A 21,959-nucleotide genomic window follows, 5' to 3' on the forward strand; every position below is an offset into this window, starting at 1 on the left:
TGTGTTTAAAACAAAATGAAAGATTGGCTTCATATTTTGATATGTTTTCTGATGTCAGAGTCTTCTTGCTTTCAAATTTCAAATGCCACTTTCCTGGGCCAAAGAATAAAACCAGGATCATCTTACAAGGAATCCTTGAAATTGTGGGAGGGTTTTGTGCCATTGTTTTGCCCAGTTTTAGATCTGCAGAAGAAAGGGACACAGCATCTTGAAATCCCAACAGCCTGGCTACTTCTCTAAGATTTGCATGAAATTCAGCTGCAGCCTTCAAAGGGATTTGAGTGGATTGGATTCTTTAAGGTTAGTCCATGTCAAACGTACTAAGTTCAATTCACATGCAAAACCCTTTTTAGGTTGTTTTTTTAAGCCAGTAAGGCTTTAGCTACTATTAAGGTGACATCGTGTACTTGCAGTAGAACGTCCATGGTAATGGATCACCCTATTGGCATGTGTCACTGACCAATAATCCACTTTGTCATCTTTCAGATTAAAAGGTTCTGTGTCCTGTATCTTCCTCAGATTGAAGAGGTTTTTTTTTGCAAAAGTTGGGATCCTGGAAACTATTTGAAAGCATCTGAGTCAGTGGGAATATCCATCTTCCATCTCAGATGGGGTCCCCGAAGTTATGTGATCCCCTCATTAAATGAAGATTAATTTAACCTGTGAAAGTAACTTAAACTCTATGTTTTCAACTTTCCAGTTCTCATTTTTCCTGTAGATTGACTCTACTGAGTTTTAGGAGTACAGTATATGTCCTGTGGTGAATCAGGAAACAATAGCAGGGGCAAAAAATGATGAAACTATTTTATGGTGTGTAAAAGGATTAGTGGCTACTTCAGAACAGCAAGGACATGGTTTTCAAAAGAAGAATTTAATTTTTCATTTAAAAGCCAATTGGAGGAATTCGGTGCATCTCAGATATTTAGGCCAAAGCATCTAAGTGCCCTGTGCAGGATGTTTGAAGTCTACCAGCGGGCTGTGAAAGGAGTATCGAATGAAGACACTTTGCCTCAGTTAGATATTGTCAGAGTAAATGGATGTTAGTAGCAATTTGGGTTAAGTAAGCAACACCTAGCCTTCTCTGAGGTTGCTTCTCACCTGGGAGCTTTCTGCCCTACGTAAGGTCTGCAAGGTTTGCCCTTCATTTTGTGACTGGCTATGTATTGTTATGCTTTGGTTTGACCACTGCATAAGTTTTTATAGAATATAAATACTATATAACCAGGTGAGCTGAATCTTGAAAACAGTTGTGTGTTTACTGCATGAAATCAAATTCTTCCAGTCCTACAGTGGCTGTGCTGGCTCCTTGATCTTCAGTATTCACATTCACAGTTGTGTTCTGATGTCACTCAAAGTCACTGAATTTTGCTCAGTTTTCAAGGTGTGAAGAGCAATTAGTTATCTTCTCCCTGTACTTTTTCTCATGGCAGTGTTGGAACTTTAGACTTCATGCTCAAGGAAAGCACTGCTTTCGGTTATGTTTAGATCAAAAATGGCTGATTTGTGTGTACTGGTTGAGGACAGAATCTCTGCACTTTAGATTCCAGCTGCTCCAAGTCTTTTAAAAATATACATAAGTTGGAACAGGAAAAAATACTTATTTCCATTGTTTAAATTCCAAGGAAAGAAGCAAGCATCCCATGACACATACCTCATGTTTAGAATGCCCTTTTTTTCTAGTGAAAGCTGAATCAGCTGCTTCTTAAGTGAAACACTATTTTGCTGAGACTTGATCCTGCAAAGCTTGCATGCATAAGGCACTTGATACAGGTAGTAAATTTCCTGGTTAAGTATTTGGAGGAAGGGGTCAGTGGATAATAAACCCTTTCCAGTTGGCCTCGTTCACTTCTGTCTTGTACAACAAATATGTAGATTTTCCAAATATAGAAGAGAATAAGATTAATAAGTACTATAATTGTTCTGTGTTTGCCTTTTTTTGTCTTGAAGTGTTCAGCATCCATGTAAAGAACTAACGTTTCTGTGAGCGTTGGTCAGAATCCTTTGTTGTGTTTCATGACCTCTGATAGTAAATCTTGAAAAAAATTACCTAAACCAGAAATGTTTTATCAGGTAAAAGATACATATAGGACATGGAATTTTGTATTTGTGTGTAAATTCGTAATTGTGCATGTAGACATTCTTTATTGATAACACTTAAGGCATTCAGGGCTGTGCAGAGCTTGCAGCTTGTAATGCTGTTGCCTGGTAGTATTAATATGCCTGTTTTACAGCATTATTAATTATATGGGCTAAGTAGCAAATGCTAGCATTTATGTTGCAATTTGATAGCATTCCATAAGGCATGCTGTTTTCCTGCTTCTAGGTTAGTGAATTGTGGTGTTACATGCATTTTTCCTGTGTTAGTATTTGGGGAGGTAAAGGTAGTGTTTTGCCGAGGGAGTAAAGGGGACGAAAAGGATGTCTAGATGTGTGAATTTTCTTTTCTTTGGCACCCACAACTTTGTTGTTGAGAATATTGTGAATATCTCATTGACGAGTATAGTCACGTTGCCAGAATTACGTATCTGTGTTGTCTGGCGGGGCGGTTCTCCTGGCAAAAGGATGATTTGCTATCGTATTTCTTCAGAGCGGTGGAATAAATACAAAAAGCCTGTATTGATGCTACTGACTTCAAGTGAAAAATAACAAATCTGCCTAAAATTTGTTGGCGTTAACAACTTCAGATTCTAGTAACATGAACAAAGGTGGTCGTCTTGTTCTTGTTTATGCTTGTTGGCAGTCCCTGAATGGGAAGTAGAATGCGAGGAGCAGGGCAGAGAAATGTTGAATGGAAGAGAGGTAAAATTGCTTCAGTGACAGATTCACTCCAGAAAGGCACTGAGTTGTTTTAAGGGTTAGTTTGGGAAAACCTGAATTGAACCCACTTCTCTACTGTTCATATATTGCATTGCTAGTGTTGCCAGTTGCTTATATTTCATAAAAACAAAATTTACTTCCCAAAATATGTAGAAAGCATTGGGGAGATTCTAAAAAGCCCAGCAAAAAACCTTCCGTTTCATCAGCTGCAAAACCGGTGGGAGTTTTAGCTATGTTATTTTATTCTGATTATAAAATACAGTATGGATTTTACTCTTGCATTATGATTGTTGGAAAACACAGGAGAAACAGCGATCAGGGATCTAAGGGGAGATGCACTTCCTCAGTTAAAACCTGTACCAGTTTCTAAATAAGTCTGTGTCCCTGGTGGAGATCTGTCATTGCAGCAGTGTAAGATTCTTCTTACAGGAAGAATCTTGCATCCTATCAGCTAGCCTTAAAACGTTTTCTTTTGGAAAGCCTCACCATATGAGCTGGGAGTCCAGGAGGATGTGCACGCAGTCCCTCTTCAGACAGAATGCGCTCAATCTGTTTCAGACGAGTTCCCCGAAAGATGGGTTAAATCAACTGATTGAGCTGATTTTCTCTCTTGAGGTGATATTTTATTTATATGATAAAATGCTTGGAAAGTGATTAATTTGTCAGGGGAACATCTTGTTACTGTAAATTTGCCGAATGTGTAATAAAATTGCCATAACACAGATGGGAAAATGAAGATCTTTTAAAATGAAATAACTGAGCAGTCTGCCTACATTTTCAGCACTTAAAATTAACTTAGTTGGATTTCTTTCTCGTTTTTACCCCTGGAAGGACGCAGGCTGTGGAGGATTTGTGGCACGTGCAGTGTGGGTTTGTATGTGAGCTGGGTGGAGGGGACAGGAATGGACTGTCTGGTTTTCCTTCTGCATCAGAAGGGACTGATAGATTTATTAAACTTCTGCCAGCATTCCTTGAATGAGTGAATTTTTAGAGATTGAAATATACAGGTCGGATACTGCTTCCCAGTAGCAGGGAATTTAAGAAAAGGGGACCTTTGGGGGCAAGTACCTCAAGTCAGTACATGAAATAGTGCTTTTGTGGAGGATTGCTTTCAGATGACAGCTCAATAGTCGTCTTAGCACTTCTTAGTCTTTATAGCAACCTCTTATTGTATGCAATATAACTTAGATTGTATAGGGAAATACTTCAAAAGTATCAAGGAAGGGATACCTTCCCTGTCTCTGAGTTGCAATGTGTAACAAGTGAAAATAGCATTAGTGAAGGAACAGTGCCTTTTATTCATACGTTTTACTACTGCCTGTCCATCTGTCCACTGGAATGAGCCACTTATCATGCTTCTATGTTTTTCCCTTTCAACTTAAAGAATTATGAAAGGAAAACTCAATTTTTTGTGTCCTTTTATGACAGGTAGACTGCAGACTGTGGTCATTTGGATTAAAAACATATCCATCACCACAAGCTGACAGGTTATTATTATGTCTTCTTTGAATATATGAATCCTATCCCTACATGCTGGAAGTCTAAGAATGGGAACTTTTTATATAAATAATTATCCTAGTGTGATGTACTGCATACTGTTGCCATATTTTTTCACTTTTACAGCATTCTTGGCCTTATCACCCATAACATAAATCTTAGGCTCTCATATTTAATACAACCTGTAGGATAGCCATTCCTGTGTAATGTACAGTCAGCCAATCCCACATCATCATTGGGCTATCATTATTTGTTGTCCTGTGATAGATGTTCCAGTGGATGTCCTGTTTTAGATTTTACAGTATGCTTGATGCAGCCATCCAGGGGTAGATGAGAGTGGCCTCCTTTAGGTGATCATGCTGATCTCCACGAACACCTTAAGTTTATTAAGCTTCCAACTATAGGCAGTTAAAGTTTTGAGTATATTTGTGTTATCTTTGTTGCTCATAATTTATTTTTAAAAACTCCAGACTATTTATTCCATGAATCATAGAATAGCTAGGGTTGGAAAGGACCTTAAGATCATCTAATTCCAACCCCCATGACATGGGTAGGAAACAATGGTAATGTAAAGGCATAGTTGCTGTCAGACCCTCTCCTGTGTAAAGAACCTGTGAAGGAGCAGAGCAGATTTGGTGTATGTTCTAGGCAGATGCTTAGTGAAATGCAGCTGGATTTCAATTCCAGACCTTAGTCGTATCATGATAAAAAATGTAAAGCCCAATCTGGTTAAATTATCCTTTAATGCACTCCCATGAACTGATCAGGGCTGATACTCTGTTTGCTGAGCAGCCTGAGCTTGCACTGAAACTACTGAGGCACAAACCTTCTCAGCATCAAATATGTGTGTTCATTTAGTTCAATGATGGAATGCAATGCTGTCTTCAGGCCAGTCTTCCTTCCGTTGCTTACCCAAGGACGCCTGTCCTCAGCAGAACTTTCAGATCTATGAGAAATAAATATTTGATCCAGACTTCATATTGTTGAAATAATTGGAGAAATTCTGTCATTAAAATGCAGCTGAAATTTGTGGTCTGCAATATGGAGTCATTAATGCCGATCTGTTCACGTAAAGCTTTTCTTGGACAAGTGTCTCAGTGCTTCTTACAGCACAGATGACCACAGGTTCAGCGTGTAATAATTGCAGCATATTGATACAATTGCTTTATAATTGCAAGTAGCAACCTCCTTGTTCTGAATGTAATAATTGGGCTGGTACACATTTGTTAGTTCTGACAATTTTTCCTGGAATATGCTGAATTTCCTTCTTTTTTTTCCTGTGACTCCTACCGGAATAGAAGGTGATAGATAAACCATATCAGGACTTGGTGAAAAGCTCTCTGCAAACTTGCTGGAGTCATGCAAACATTTTAGAAGTGAAAGCCATTACTTCCTGACCTTTGTTGCTTATATCCAGAGGCAAATATCTGATGTGTAAACCCAGTGGCATAAATAGGTTTGAATTGCACGTCGTAATATGTGAAGAACAAGGAACTGTGAAAAGCCCAAGTTTTATTTGTTTGTTCATTTGTAAGAAATCTGTAATCACACATTAAAATCCAGGACAGACTAGCAAAGACTTAAGATACATAAGTTTTGCTTCCATAAACTCTGATTTATCTCAGCATGAGATAAATTTGGTCATCAGTACCATATGCGAGTAACACACTCAACTATTTGCTTTGTGTATTTTTAATTCCAGTGCTTCCAGAATCAAGATAGATAAAACAAGAGTAAGAATTCAAAGGAAGAAGTTATTTTTTCCTTACAGTTTTCATTTTCAAGTGTTAAGGACTTTATAGTGTAGAAATAGAAATGTGCATTAACAGCCAGGGCTGATATCACTCAAATGCTTTAGTGTAAAAATTATTATTATTATTGTTGTTATTACTACTACGGCTAGTAATAATAATAATAAGAAGTTTAGAGTGTTTCGATCACAGAGTCCTTCAGTGTCAGTGCGCTTTTCTTCGGGTGCAGTAGGTTATAGTAATGCACTTGCATCTTGTATATCGGAGTATCAGGACCTTAGACCCTCTGAAATCACAGGCTGGGTTTGGGAATAACACCATTATCTAGTATGATTTGGAGAGCTTCAGAGTTGCTGGGTCTATTCCCCTGTCCACAAGGTTTTGACCCACAGTGAATGGCAGATGTGCTGTATTTGGAAGGCATTTGATTTTGGTTTTTTACCTATTCTTCTGATTAAAAATAACAAACCCAGCACTGTTTATAAAATTACCCAGATGATTTAAGCAATGTGTGAATCAAGCAATGAGTATTGGAGGAGGAGGCTTCTTCAGAATTCCCATTGATCTTTAGAACTGACATCTCCGTTCACGGGTTTTTCACAGCAGTTAGAAATTTGTACTCCTTTTCTTTTACCAGGCGTTTGTTTATGCTTTACTCTTTCATATAATGAAAACTAGCACTCCTTTTTGGATTTTGTACAATCTTAGAGTATTTATGTTCCTGGTGTTGCCTGCCTCTTCCATTTTGAATCCTGAAAAAAAGCCCCCAACAACGTAAAAACCTTGGGCTATTCGCAACTCCTCATTGCTCACACCCTGCTCATTACCCTGTGTGTTGGCTAAAGCCATTTTTGACATAGTCTTTATTTCTGGGAAAGCTACGCACAAAGAAATTGGGATTACTTTGACAGAAAAGAAACATTTTAATGTATGAATAGGAAGATATTTAATTTAGCCTTAAAATAAGTTTCCCCATTTAGAAAAAAATGCATATATTTAAGAGTAATAAAGGCCCTATATCTGGAAGCTCAAGGCAAGTTCCCTTCTTAGAAATAAATATTCAGACTTCCAAGGCATGTTTTCATCAAAGCCATGCAAAATATCCTGGATTTGGATTCCCTGGGACCTTGATTCTGTTCCATGCCATTTAGTTGGCCTGCTGAGGCAACTCTACACCTTTCTGTGTCTTGTTTTGCCCAGCTGTAAAAGGGTGATAGTGGTACTCCCTGGAAATGCAGTTTAAAATCTGTGTTAAAATCCAGAAATAAAAGATGGGCGCTATTGATAATAAGTACCATCATATTCTTGTTAGTAATATTTTTCTAGATCCTTTTTTCCTTCTTACGTTGTTTTCAAGAGGACCTGGTCAAGGAGCTCTATGTAGGAACCAAGAAGAAAGCCAAGTCACCCCTAGACCCAGGAGATGATGTACTGCCTGCCTGAAAGCTCTTACCTATAGAAGAGAGCTGGTCCTTTACTTTGCTTCCACGTACCCAAAAGTGATTGGGATTTTTGTAATTGTCACCCAGCTAACAGTAGGACCAGGAAACTGTTTTAAACTACTTTCAGTTTTTGTCCCTGCCTCTTTGGTTTCCTATGGACATGGGCATCTTGTAATTTGAGAGAAATATTTCTGCTGCTGTAAAGTCTTACATTTCACTCGTTTTAGTTTCCTTAGCGAAAGTACAGTTTCAAGCTTTCGGTATGAGACCGTGACAAAGTGATTTTATAGCCAGTACTGAAAGTGACTAAACTTGACAACAATTGTATTTTATGACAACCTCTGCTTTCATGTCCACAGCCTACTTCCCTCTCATCAGCTGTGTTTGGGGTTGTTTTTTTTTTTTCCCTTTTCTTCCCTTTCTTTGCCTCTCTCCTCCTCCCCCCTTGACTTTTCAAATGTGAGCAATTCTGTTTCTCTGCACTGGCTGGAAACAAATCCTTTTACCAGGAGTGCATTTTAATGGGCAGCATGCTTCACTTAAGTCACCAGAACCTAAACTGTATAATATTCAATTTTTTACCAACCCCAGAACCAAAGCTTTTTCTTGAGAGCGATGTACAGAAGAGTAGTAGGAGAATTAGTATTACGGAACTAAACCAGATTAGGAGGGAATGTGAATTAGATTTGGTAACAGATGGTGCCGTGGAAATTAAAGGTGCTTTGCGAATGGAAGCGACAGCAGCTTGCCTCTTTCCCTCTCCTGTCTCTCTCTTTCATGCGCTTGATAGACGGGTATAAATCACAACAATCCCGTCTTGACAGCCAATTTCGAGAATTTGATCTGGTTAAAGACATGGCTTTCCTGCTCCACTCACTGAAACCGCCTGCTATTTTATTCTTATACAGCACCTTGGCATATTTAGGGAAGTGGAATCACCTGCCTCCCTTTAATGAAATTTTCTTTAATTACAGTTTTAGCTCTTTAGTGTTAATTACTTTTCCATTCAGCCTGAGTTCTCAGGCTGTCTCATAGGAATGTATTTCTCTCCCCCACCCCACCTCCCTACACCATTCACGCATATGCTTTCATTTTTCTAAAGATGCTTTTCGTTGTTGGAAGTTGTTGTCAGATCCATTATAATTAGATCCTAATTATCAAAATCATCATTATTGTGTAGGAAGAGGAAGCATTGTAAACAACTGTTAAAGTTATAGGATCTTGTTTGACGGAGGAGAAGCCTTTCAGGATATACATGAATAATAAACAAGCAAAAAAAAAGCCCTACTACCAACTCTGTGTGGAAGCATGTGCAGGTCTGGATAGCAAGTGCTCTCTCCTTGAAAGGAAAATCCACCCAGGTTATCTCTACGTACCTTTTCCCTAATCCTACATTTTTCAGAAGAGATCAGAATAAAATTCCCCTGCTTCAGTTTGCTTATGTAAATATTCATTTTTGCACCTCTCATTCAGCTGTCCAGAATAGAAAAATCACTTTTCTGATGTGTGTCAGAATTGACTTATAGTTGCCTTAAATGCAAAAGAATAATTGTATTAAGGCAGCAAGTGAAGAGACTGCTGTGGTGCATGGGGATGTGGAGACGCTTCTGCTATACACAGTCCTCAGAGTAAAAGAAGGAAATAAGGGACTACATATATACATTTATATATATATATCTATATTAAAAAAATAAAAACCTCTCAAAGTAAGAGAAGATCCTTAGAGCTGGCAACTAACAGTTGGTAGAAATAAAGCTTCCTACTGGCAGTCAAATCAAATGTAGTAACAACTCAACGACTCCCTGCTGCTAGCTGACAGCATGGTGTAACACAATGGGACAAACATTCACTTAAACACTGATTGTAGGAAAACGTCATTTTCCAATTCACCAAGTAGCTTTTTGGTTGCTCGTGTGTGAGTACATGTGTGTGTAGAGGGGGGGATTTAGAACCAGTGGCGTGTGGCTGGGAGGACAGGAGCAGGATGAGCAAAGGAGGTGGGAGAAGGATGGCTTGCTTCCGTAAGTTGTAGTCCTGAGTCTGTTAAGACGCTCACTCTCTGATACTATTTCTGGCACGTTCTTTCTAATTGCTTCTCCAATTTAACAGAGCTTGGCTGGCAAATTATAATTCTCCTGTTATAAATCTGCAGAAGAGCAGGGAGGGAGCTGGGGGGAGACAGGTACACGGTGTGCACACACCTACACCCTGCCTCTCAGCCGTGCTGCCGGGAATGGAAAATCCAGTGATGCAAACTTTGACTCTTGAGACTGAAGGCATGTTTTTTGTCGTCTTTTTCCTTCTGGAAAGTGATGAATGACAGCTGTGTCTCTCTGATCTGAGGTACTGGCTTTCTGACTGGTGCAAGTAACTGCTTTTGATGCTGTAATCATTTCAAAATAATCCGTCTTTAGAAAGCCTGTTATGTTCTTGAGTAAATCTTTACTTATTTTTGTAGGTTTGTATTTTTTCTCCCTTGAAGTGTAGCTGAATGTAGCTTTTTATTTTCTTTCGCTATTTCAGTTGATTTCTCTTAATAAAAAGAATCCTCACAATTAATAATTAGACGACTCCTTGACACTTTACCCTGTCCTCTGGGGCCTAGAGACAACAGGTGGCCTCCACCTGATACCACTGGAGTATAACTGCAAGTAAAATGATGTTCCAGCACAGAAAAACACGTCAGTTTTTAACCACAGTTTTTGCTGTCTTCCAACATGTGACATGAATTAAAAGTGTTAGTTTGCAGCTTGAAAAGAGAGTAATAAAATCTTACTCTTCCTGTTCAATATACTGATTTTCATATGATGAGGCATCGCCATCGTTCTAGTAGTCACATTGCAGTCTTTTGGTTGAAACTGTTTGGGGCATGGGAAGTCTCTCAACGTGAGTTTCTGCAGCTCTCCAGTCTCCTCTCACTGTAGAACTGACTCGACTCGTTTGAGGCGTGTTAAGTATTGCAGCAACAAAAAGTATGTCACGTTAGGCTAGAAGCCAGCACACGAGAGAAGGTAAGCCCAATCGTAATGATACGACTGTAACTTCAAACAGCAGCCATGTTCTAACCGTGTAAAAATGTTAGAAACACAGGAGAAAAAGAGAAACCTAAAAATTAGATAGGCATATGAAGTGTTTGCTGAGGTTTAAGTTGTAACAGAACCATAATCTATACACGGAAGACAAAATCATGTGTTTCTTCTATGTATAACTCTCAGGCATTCCAGGATGACTTTGATTTAAAGTGCCATCTACTTCTTGTGTTATCTTCTCTTTAGTATTTTCCAGGCCCCCCCCCCTTTCTTTTTTTCCAATATTTGAAAACTGAATCATCAGAGCATACCAAAAAAGCATCTTTTCCCACTTGAAATACATGAAATCTGTGGAAGTAGGCAAGTCTTTTCTGCAGGAAACTTTGGGTGGTGATGGCCTGCTAGTAGCGGTGCATAACAGAGCTAACAGGACATGTGTTGCATACACATGTGAAAATACGAAGGTCAGTTTTGTGATGTTTATATCAGCTTTATTTTTTGCCTTTCAGTTGGAGGTTGGTTTGTTTGTTTTTGTAAGTCTGTTGCAGTGACATATATTGGATGCATTGGGCACTGTGTCACTGAGGGCTGGCTGGCACCTCTTCAGATGTCTGGTGTTTTGGCTCAAAGGTGCAAGGTCTTTGCGTATTCTTCCCTCTTTACTTTTTGTTCCCAAAAGAGTACCTGATGTAAAGAATAATCATTTTGCAGTCTGAAAGGATTTAAATCCTGTTGGCTGTGAGTGCTTCAGCTTTTAAATTCGCAAGAGTGATGTTACAGTCTGTCAAGCCATAGGATCTGTATGCTGCAGAGCTTGTGCATGTCTAAGGATACATTTAATTAAACCAGCATTAGTGCATCTATACAGACTTATTAAAACACTTAGTTTATCTCAATAATATTGATTAAATAGCAGTAGTTTGTTTAATCTAAGTGTATTTTTGCTATTACCACATTACTTCCAAGTAATCAGGGTAATAGTCATCATCAGTGAAATATCACGTTAGTTATGAAGAAATGCCATAAGAATTGATTTAGACTTGGCAGGAAAGGAAGGCTTTCTGTCATACAGTGCCAAAGCCTGATTTGGATTATTAGAATGAGAGTTTTAAACATAATTTCTGTGCGTTATAAACGGGGTGTGTTTTATAGGCTTATAGGTTATTCCATACTCTGAGTATCCATTATATCAAAGAACACCTCAGACAGTTAATTATGCAAAACATCATGTAAGTAATTACACAGTATTATTATGCATTTAACAGTTTTATTGATTTGCCAGTTGCTCACTTACAGTATTTAGAGCTATAAACAAGAGATGCTCACCCTCAGTTGAAATAGGTCCAAGGAAATGAGCTAAAGATAAATGACGCTAGTATGCATTGTTGCATCAGATGTAGTCCTTAAATGTAGAAGCTGTCAACAGTGATAATTTGCAACACATTGGGGTATCTCAGGATCATTTCCTTCTTGTTAACAAAGTGTATCAACCAGGAAGCACAGTGAATCAACTTGAAATAGAAAGGGAAGGAATAATGAGTATGTACATACGGGGGGGAGGAGGGAGGTTAAAATAATTCCCCCTCATTTTGGAGGGCCTTCAGTAGTTGCAAGTCAGCCACTTGAAAATGTTGCTTTTTTTTAAAGCAGTGTGGAAAACAAACTTAAGTGCAGCCTCTCAGAATAGATACACATGTGAAGGGCCTCAGATAATGGTTTCGTTTGTTAAACTCAAAAGTGTAGTCTTCCACTGCCTTCTGTGTAGGAGGTGCTTTAGCAGAGCTTGGTCGATGGCATACGGAGCAATAATAACTGTTTGGGAACCTGGATCCTCTGTCAGCAATCATCGGCTAACTCAGGCCACTGCTGGTAACAACATGATGGCTTCAAGCATTGCTTCTTCTGTTCCGGCTGTGACAGCTGCTCTGGAAGACGTCATTGGCTTGCTTTGCTTTCCCTTACCAAGGTGAAGGTTTCAAGAAAAGGTAAAAGGAAGACGAAATTACAAAACCCAGTGAAAGATTCAACGTTTGTTTGAAAAAAAACCCAAACAAAAAACGCCACCGCAGCCCTTCTGTTTTGTACAAGGTGCTCTTTACTACATCGTTGCGCATGTGTGCTCATTAATGAAGACGTAATGCATAATAACAGTTTTGTTTGTCTGTGCATGGCACGAGATTAGCAATTCTTTGCAATTAATGATCTCATCCGCTAGGTTAACCAAGCAGGCCTTACGATATTTCTTATTAAAAGAAGTCCTTTCTTTTTCCTTCCCCCATCTAAGCCGGTGCACCTTAATGCAATGATGATATGTTAGACCCAGCAGTTGTCAAAGCATCGTATTACTGTGATGCCATAATGACACCCTGTCTCTGTAAAGTAGTCATGTTTTCTCAAATCACACGTTGCACCGTTGATTTCTGACATGACACTTCATTCAGTCACTTTCCTTTTCTTCAGCATCTCCATTCTCTGACAATAGCAGCTGGTGCCCATTTTCCTACTAAGTGATTCACATTTTGCCACTTTACTAGAGTGCAATTAGCTGAAGCAGAAAAAAATGCTCAGTATAAAGCAGCTCGGCTGAAATTGTTACTCAGCTCTTTAACAGGACCCAATGAAAGTCTTGAGGTGTTGTCATGGGTGCCGAAGCAAGAAGCAACGTTTTCATTTCTTTCCACACAAATGTTTTTCTCCTCTTACATTCAGAGAAGCGGAGTATGGGAAATCAGCTGGAACACGCTGCACTGTTTTCTGCCTTCTGATTTTAGTGTAGACCTGTGAAATGATACCGAAAGCAAGCACGGTACCTGAGAGGCAATGTGGTCTTTATGGTCAAAGCAAGGAGCTGGCTTCTATTCCTGACTCTGCTACAGACTTACTCTGTCACCTACACCAACACTTTTCTTTCATGCACTGGTTTTCATAGTTAATACTTGAGGATAACAAGACCTTTTTGGTTCACATCTATGTGAGTCAGAGGGATGTATCCTAGGAAAATCAGATGGATTGCACTGATGATGTAAAAAGTTCCTAGGTGTGCATAGTAACACTGCCTTGCTGATGCTCCCATGTAGTGGCTGTCATTGAAAACGTCAACTACTAGCAAGCTATTCTGACATTTATGGAAATAGGGTAATTCTCTCTTCAAGAAAAGGGAAACTTCATGTGCAGGTAAAACAGACTTTTGTGTTGGTCTACAATAAAGGTGCTCACTCTAATTATTGTGACTAATTATTACTGTCACTGAAACCACCAGTGCAGCTCTGAAGTAGTGAACGATGCTGTAAGCAGAGCTTTTCCTACTTGAAAAGCGAGCATGAAATGTGTTCACGGATTATGAAGTATTGGCATGTTGTTTTGACTTTCTTTAGATACTGGTAATAAGGGATATGAGGGGGAAAAAGTAAATTTCTAAACCAATTGCATGTATGGATGGAATATAAAGAGCTCCCAGTGACTCAAGTGGGAAGGCTTTCTTTTTTAAGGCTATATACTGTAATCAGATGCAGTTAATTTTTGCACTCCTCTTGTCTATTGATACTGATTTAACCAGTGTCAGCACTGTCAATATCATTAGTAATGTGGCAGGTAGATGGAAATACGAATGTGATTGCATTAATAAATTCTTAATATATTCAACCTTTCATAAGCACATAGCATTACAATTTATTCGCTATTGTTTAAAGCAGGAGTTGCATATTGAAGTGATCTCTCATTGTACCTTTCCGTCAGCAGTGACTGGCTTCAGGTTTTACTTAAACAGGGTAGTCGTGAAGTAAATTTAGTAGAGATGTGTAAAGCCATGCTATATATTGCATATTACTCAAGGCTTGCAGCACCCTGTGTGGTTTCTCATGTATGGAAATGCTTCTAGAGCCAATTAGGTATTTTCCCTAAAATTACTGAGTGGCAGGTTTGCCTGAGAGCTACCATTTGTTAGAAAACTTACCTTAGAACAGCTCACCACAAACTGAGCTGCCATTTATTTGACTTAAGATCTAGTAAAGAAAAAAAACAACCCCACCAAGGCTTTAAAATAAATACTGCACGTTTTTATATGACACATGTTATTTCTATTCATAAACCTTAACTAAATTTAGATTTTTATTAATCCAATGTGACCTAAAAATTTTGCATTAACAGCACAATGTGGAATTGGGCTTATTCTCTTTGAATGCAGATAAAGCCATCATCTTGAAAATAGCTCTTTCTGACAAAAAGGTGTTCTTTTGAAATGAAGTCTTATTCACTACATTCCTCTTAGAGTTAATGTGAATTTTAGTGCCTCTAATTTTAGATTGAAGTGAGGTCTAGAATAAAACCCACCGGCTGACAATTGAATTTATAGATAGTTGTGAATATTTCAGGCTTGAATAATAGAGCTGTAGAATTTCAGACTCGGAGAGGAAGAGAGAATTAAGCTCCAACTGTAGTTTTAGACTATAATGCAATGGTGTCTAGGAATTCTTCAGTGTAACGAGCTAAGTAGTAATTAGGAGGGAACTGAGGGAGGGATTTTACAGAGATCTGGCTTAGGCATTATTCCAAGTGTTCAGCATGATAATTTGATGGTGGTCACACCTGCCATCCATGTAAGACGGCTCTTGAATTACTTTTGTTCAAGCTGTGGTACAGTAACGAAGGAGGGAAAGCCGAAGGTGTCTGTTGCCCACCCACAGCTAGTACCCAGCTTGTCTCTGCTTCACCTTCGGGCGATCGGGAAAGTTTTTGTCCTTGGAGTCAGGCACTGTTGTTTTCGCTTTTCCTTGGAATGGTTAATGTTTTAATTGCATTTGTGCTTTGCCAGCATGCGCCAATCAAGTCTACACTGTTTAAGCTGTAGACAAAAGCAGCTCTATCTTGGTTAGTACCAGAAACTGCTACTTAGAAGCATCAGCAGACTGGCTTTAGCCTAAGCAACACTAGTGATCAGATAATGCTTGTACAACTGAGGTTGTATTTTGGTTCTGACCGCTTAGAGTGGGAGATGGCTGCTTTTGCACCAGCTGAAACGACATGTGTTTGGACAACTACGTAGTTGCAAATGGTTTTTATGGGAAGGGAGGGGTGACATTTGAGCGTATAATTGCACAAGTCAGAGAAAACCAAACCAGCAATGGGCGTCTTAGACAGGAACATGCCATCAAGCTGTAGGCAGAGACTCTTATTTTGAGACTTTATATGTGGAGTCTCAGCAGAAGGGAGGTAAAAAGAAGACCAAGTACGTGTTTAGTCAATAAAAGCACCTTGCTGTTAGTGTGTAGAAAAGTAATATACAAAATAAGTGGAATGCGAAAGTTAATTGATGCTTTTAATCATAGCTGTATAAAATTCAGTGTCAAAGAAAGAGGAGACGGAGACACCGTGTTTTAGTACCCTAATAACTTTTAACTCTAGTCTAAGATCATAATGTATGTGAGAGCGGTCCAGTAATTATAAGGTAATAAGTGGAGTGGTGGTATAAGTGCTCTAAATTAAAAGGAATTCGCAGAGCTGCTGTAAGTCAGTGCCGACCCGTTTTCTTTCAAATGTTGACTTGAGAAAAGTGCTTAGCCCAGAGTGCAACTAGAGAGACAAGAGAGAGCTATCTATTAATTACAGCACTCATTAACAGTGACGGCTACAAGGCAGCAGATGCAGAAGAAAAGGCACACGCTACCGCAGGCTGGCGAGGGGATTTACCCCCCCTTCCAGTTCTTGAGGAAAGGACAACACAAGCAGGTGGTCCAGTGTAATAAGATATTTTCATGGCTTTAACCTTCCCATTTCCTTGGTTTATTTACTGGCACCGGATAGCTCGCTCCTTCCACGTCCCCAGATAAGCATTGGTCTTAAGTTTGGATGGTAACATTTCTTCACATCTGTCTGGCTGTTTCCCAAATTCACGTGTCATTTGTTTTCAGTAATATTTTACAATAAAAATCACAGCAATTGAGAGGTCCTAAATAAGATCCGTGGGCACTGATTTTAGGGTAAATTTCATCCTAAGCGGATATATTTAATGAAGGCTCAGGCTTTGATCTTGGTTTCCCTCATTGGAAAGGAAGCCAACTCTCTGGATTTATGTCTGTTTTTCCATTGGTGAACTGGATGCCAGATCTTGAAGCAAGAAATTGATTTTGTTTGTATGTTATTTTATTTTATACGCAGAAAGGTGAAAAAGCGAAGGCTAGAGCTCAAAAAGGACTTTAGAAAATTAAGTCAGTCGAATTGTCTGGCCTCATGCGTTTGCTTTGAAAACATGAGTCTGTAGCTCCGGGTGGGTGGCCTTATGGGGTCGTTGCTTTTCTGCTGATAATGTTTCTAGAGGAATGCTCATAACTGTCACCTGTACTTTGGCAGCCTCTGAGATTACTGTCAGGAAAATGCTGGGTAGGCCATTTGCTACCGTGGTCTTACAATCACAGCGGGAGAAAATTAAGATAGTATCTGATTTGGAGCTTTCTAACTATTATTTTTGTCCCTTGTTCTCCCTAAAATATGTTTAACACCAATAAAAATCTTGGGGATGACTAGACAAAGAAGGCTTCCCCCCTCTCCCATACAAAGCACTAATTTGTCAAATCAAGTGTTACGTGGTTTTGTTTGAAATGTTTAATTCTGAAAATGTGAGAACTGAGGAGTAAAATTCTCACCTTCTGAAAGACAAAACTTCTATCTAAAATTTCCTCTAATGTATGTTGGGGTTTTTTTTAATCCAAGAGTGGAACACGTAAAATGTCATTCCTATAGAGCTGCAGATATATGGGGTAGTAGCATAGTTATTACTGGTTAGTCTGAAGATAATGGCTGGAAAGTAATTGCAGCCAGAGCTGATGAATCATTTCACTTAGATTTTGTGAAAATGGAGTCCAGCCTTAATAATTTGTTAGAGTTCCCCACTGGTGTGCAACTGTGTTGCTAAATAGCTGTATCTATAATAAAGCAATATTAATAAAGGAAAGTGAAGTAGACGTGGTCTTCAGTTCTGGGATCAGATCAATAGATGATGGATACATGTTAGTCAAGGGTCTTGACAAATATTAATTACAGAGCAGAACCTTTATGTGATCAAACTCGGAAGTATTTGTTCCTGATAGCGATGGGATTTATAGAAGGAAAGTACTGATGGCAAAAGGATGACATTTAATAGCCAAGTCATCTAATAGGATTTTCTTAATTTCTGGACTCGCTAGATGACAAGCTCAGAATGCAGAGTTGATGTGAAGTTGACACGTACCCTAGAGGGCAGGTGGAGGGGACAACAGATGGATTTGGTCTCTTTAAAGTTTTTGTTTACTGCCTGTCTGGAGCTTTGACAAAGCTCTGTCATGCCCTTATGCTGATTACCTTCTTGTAGAACAAGAGGTATTGACTAATGAATGAATGATGTGCAGTCCCTAACCCTTCCAGAGCAGCCTTAAAGAGCACTGTCTTTAATACACAGATTCTTCTTTCTCTCTCTCTCCCCCACCACAGGCTTCTCTGCAGAATGTCAAGCAAAGATCGACACATTGATTCTAGCTGTTCGTCGTACATCAAGACGGAACCGTCGAGCCCTGCCTCTCTGACGGACAGCATCAACCACCACAGCCCCGGTGGCTCCTCAGACGCCAGCGGGAGCTACAGTTCCACCATGAATGGACATCAGAACGGGCTGGACTCACCTCCCCTCTACCCTTCGGCCACAGGGCTTGGGGGCAACGGGCCGGTCAGGAAACGGTATGACGACTGCTCCAGTACCATCGCTGAAGATTCACAGACCAAGTGTGAATATATGCTGAACTCGATGCCCAAAAGACTGTGTTTGGTGTGTGGTGACATTGCATCAGGGTACCACTATGGAGTGGCTTCCTGCGAGGCCTGCAAGGCTTTCTTCAAGAGGACAATTCAAGGTTGGTTGTTCTTTAAACTTCTTTTCTGTCTTTTGCTCGGAGTGAAATAGTGCGATCCTTGGCTCAGTCCTGTTAGTACTTCAGTCTGTCAGGTTAAACCCAGTGCCACATTTATTTTGATTATGAAAAATAGAAAAACACTGAAGCCATCTGGTGCACGTTCAGGTTTGTTTCTGTATGAGTTTCTCATGGATTCCCATAAATGATTGTTGAGAAGAAAACTGATTATTTTCCAAAGGTTGTCATGGATGCCTCTTGAGCACACCTTGTGGCTGGCGCACAGGGATCACACTTGGGTTTTGCTCCTAGTTACACCACTACCATACTGAAATTGTTAAAGAAAATCCAGTTTATTTTGGTTAAAGCACCAGTACATTTAAAATTGGAACAAAATGCAATGCTGTAGTGCTTTGTGAATATCAGTGTATTAATAACTCGTCGATGTGATATACAGTGGCCTTAAACAGGTTCAACAAATAGCTATAAGATCACATTCTAAGGAGAGTAAGTCGACAGCTTTTTGGTCTCTGCCCAGTACTTTGTACTAATCTGCTCTTGATACCTGTTATAAATACACCACATATTTTGGCATAAATCAGTACGAATGGGATAATTTTCATAACCCCTTGTTCTAGCTTCAGAACCAATGAAGACAAAAGAACCTTCTACTTTGATTTAGATATCATCCTTTCAAGTATAATTGAAGGTGCTTTATTTAAAGGACATGAGGCCAAGCTTGGCCTGTACAGGAATATAGTGTCACATTAAATTAAACTCAAACTTCAGAGACTAAAATTAGGTTGCTAAGTCTAAATTTAAGCTCTTCAATAAAACCTGCTTGATTTTCATAGATGTTGAGCACCTGGAGTTCTCAGGGAAGACAGTGCAATCTGGTGGCATACTTTTCAGAAAATAGTAATGATAAAGATCATAAAGTTGGTTTCAGATTGTAATTTCACATAACCCAAAGTTTGAAACAGTTGATCAAGATTTCTTAAATACAGGACTGCCAATTATTTAAAGTAAAATGAATAAGGGAAATGTTATAATGTTTGCAACTAGTAAACAAACATATCTGTGAAGATTCCTAGTGGCTGGGACTCGTATGTAAAACGGGCAGTAACAGTATGCACATTTCAAGTCTTCATGTTGGAAAAAGTGAAAGAAAAAGAGGTGATTTCACTTGACCTTCAAGAACATTTTCCAAAAACCTCAAAACATGTTTCTAGTGAAGCAATTTGTGTTTTGTGGTTGCTAAACTTCAAGCACCAACTTCAGTTAGCAGCTCTGTTTTTATAAATGGTATTTAATTGCTGTGCAATAGCTTGTCCTATGGAACTGGTACACGGTTATTTTAGTTGTATTTTGAGCGACAGAAACATCAACTGATGGAAGTGTTGACTTCTGTCAGTAACGGGTAGCCTGCAATTTTACACTGCACCACAGACAGCAAGTTTCTGGGCGTGGAAGCACAAGACAGGGGCGTCGTTCTCCAGATTAGCAACCTGGACTTGGCCACGCAGCTCAAGATAGAACTGGCAGCTGTGCCAACAGTCTCAGTGTGGTTAGAGCACTTGCTGTATCAGCAGGTGACAGTGCTGTGAAGACAGGAAAAATAACGCAGTAAGGCAAAACCGAGCATCAAATGGAAAAGCAATAATGAAGAAAGTAAGAATAGGAAGTTTGTTACCACCATAATGTCGTGGCAGCATCTTCAGGAATGGTGCTGACTAAACTGGCAGATCTACTAAGAGTTTTCAGATACCATCCAAAGTAATGGAACCTACTTATTTTGGTGAATCAAACCATGGACTGTGGTAGGTGACAAGAAGTATATAAGAAAAAGCTACTCGTGTTTTGAATGGGCAGATCCTACCTTTAAGCTTGTGTGAAGAATAATTCCCCTGAGATTTCTTTGCTCTAAATGATAGAATTTAGTCTCAGTGTTCCTAGATGTCATTTGTCCCTGTATCACTTCACTTCCTGGTTCATAACACATTCTTTCTCTGCTTGTTTTTAAAGATTGCTGCATAACTGCAAATAAGAAAATAGGAAAGCAGAAAAAACCCCAAGAAATTTATAAATACAGAAGAGTAAACCAGATTACCTGAAGAGTCAAATATATATAACTGTGCATTTGTAAGGATAACATGTCTTGGGTCAAAGAAGTGCTTATTTTAAATGCTAGTAATTGTGATGGGTTAATTATAGATTCAGTGAAAAAGAATGTTTGACTTTTCCCAGACCTTTCTTGTTTATCATTCATCAGTTACTAAATTAGCTCAGACTCGTAGAACGCAAGTGCTGCTCCTGTTGAAGTCATGGGCAAAACTGCCCTGATTTCCGTGAGCTCAAGGCTGAGCTGATAAAGTTAAGGTTATGAAGCACATCTTGTGTTCACGTCAGACCTCATGTCCTTTCCACTAAGTCAATGGGAGTCTTTCCATTCTTTCCATTTCAAAGGAGTCTTTTGAAAGCCACAGGCAGCTGTTCAGAGAGCCAGTGTAGTATCTGTACACCACCAGCATCTGACATAAGACAGAAGTGCATCACAGGATACCTAGCAGCCCCTTACACGAGGTGAATATCGCTCTAATGTAGAGCATACACCTGTTTTTAAGGGTAATGGAGATTATCATTCCCTTTCAGGCATTTTAGTCTAAAAACGTCTGTTCCTGACTGATGGATTTCTCCTCCTCCTCTTACTACCTCTTGCTGTCTCTGCTGATTTTCTTAAAAGTGAAGAAATTAAATGAACCCTATCTTGAATTATAAGAAGGAGTAATTTTGTCTTTTTTGAATATGTATTTTTAACATTAGCACAGAATTGTATTTGGGGCTGTGGTTAAAGAATGCATAGATTACAATAAGAATCAATAGTGTTAGAAAAAAATTAGAAACAAGAAATGACCTGGCCAAAACCCACCAAAAAAAGAAGCTCAGTATATAAAATCGGTGTCTTCTTAGGTCATAGTAGAATCTGATGACGTTCTGCTACCTTTTTGTGACACATCAGGGATGGGAGAACTGGATGTTCTCTCTGTTCAGCCTACTACCCAGCTGCAGCTCTCAGTTTGCTCCTGGGGTAATTTACGTGGTGGCTGATTGCAAACGTCTCACAGAAACACACACGCAGCCAAATCTTCCCAAAATTGGCTTAACATCAGGCATAGGAGAAAATAGCAACGTCTAAAAATAGTTGCAGGTCCATTGATTTTTTTAGGGTCTCTCCACAGTTTTTGCTGTGCCACTGCATTATCTTGAAAACTCCAAGCGTTCATTAAAAGAAAGAGAGCAAAAAAGCATTTTCACTTGTCAGCTGGGTGCAAAGTCTTGTGTTCAGCACAGAGGTCTTGTACTTACTAGATATTTTGTAGTGAATATTTAGTGTAAACACATTTCTCATTGTTTGCTCAGTTATCATAAAGACCAGTAAGTACACATTTTGCATTAATAATATGGAATTATTCAGTGCCTGTAACTTAAACATTTCTGCAAGTGGATTGAAATGGTATTATTGCTTTCAGTAAGAGGATGATGGGACTT

At 39.2% G+C, this 21,959-nt stretch overlaps 1 protein-coding gene across 7 annotated transcripts in view; it reads left to right on the forward strand.

Moving 5' to 3' along the window:
• Positions 1 to 21,959, forward strand: part of ESRRG (estrogen related receptor gamma) — a 380,477-nt gene that overhangs the window by 234,744 nt on the left and 123,774 nt on the right. For all 7 annotated transcript variants that reach the window (XM_030500071.1, XM_030500070.1, XM_030500073.1 and 4 more), the window contains one exon: positions 17,998 to 18,413. In XM_030500071.1, the coding sequence (XP_030355931.1) occupies positions 18,011 to 18,413 (403 nt within the window). In that variant the 5' untranslated portion in view covers positions 17,998 to 18,010. The remainder of the gene's footprint in view (positions 1 to 17,997; positions 18,414 to 21,959) is intronic.

This window comes from Strigops habroptila, chromosome 10 (genome assembly GCF_004027225.2).
Source record: "Strigops habroptila isolate Jane chromosome 10, bStrHab1.2.pri, whole genome shotgun sequence".
NCBI classification, from domain to species: domain Eukaryota; kingdom Metazoa; phylum Chordata; class Aves; order Psittaciformes; family Psittacidae; genus Strigops; species Strigops habroptila.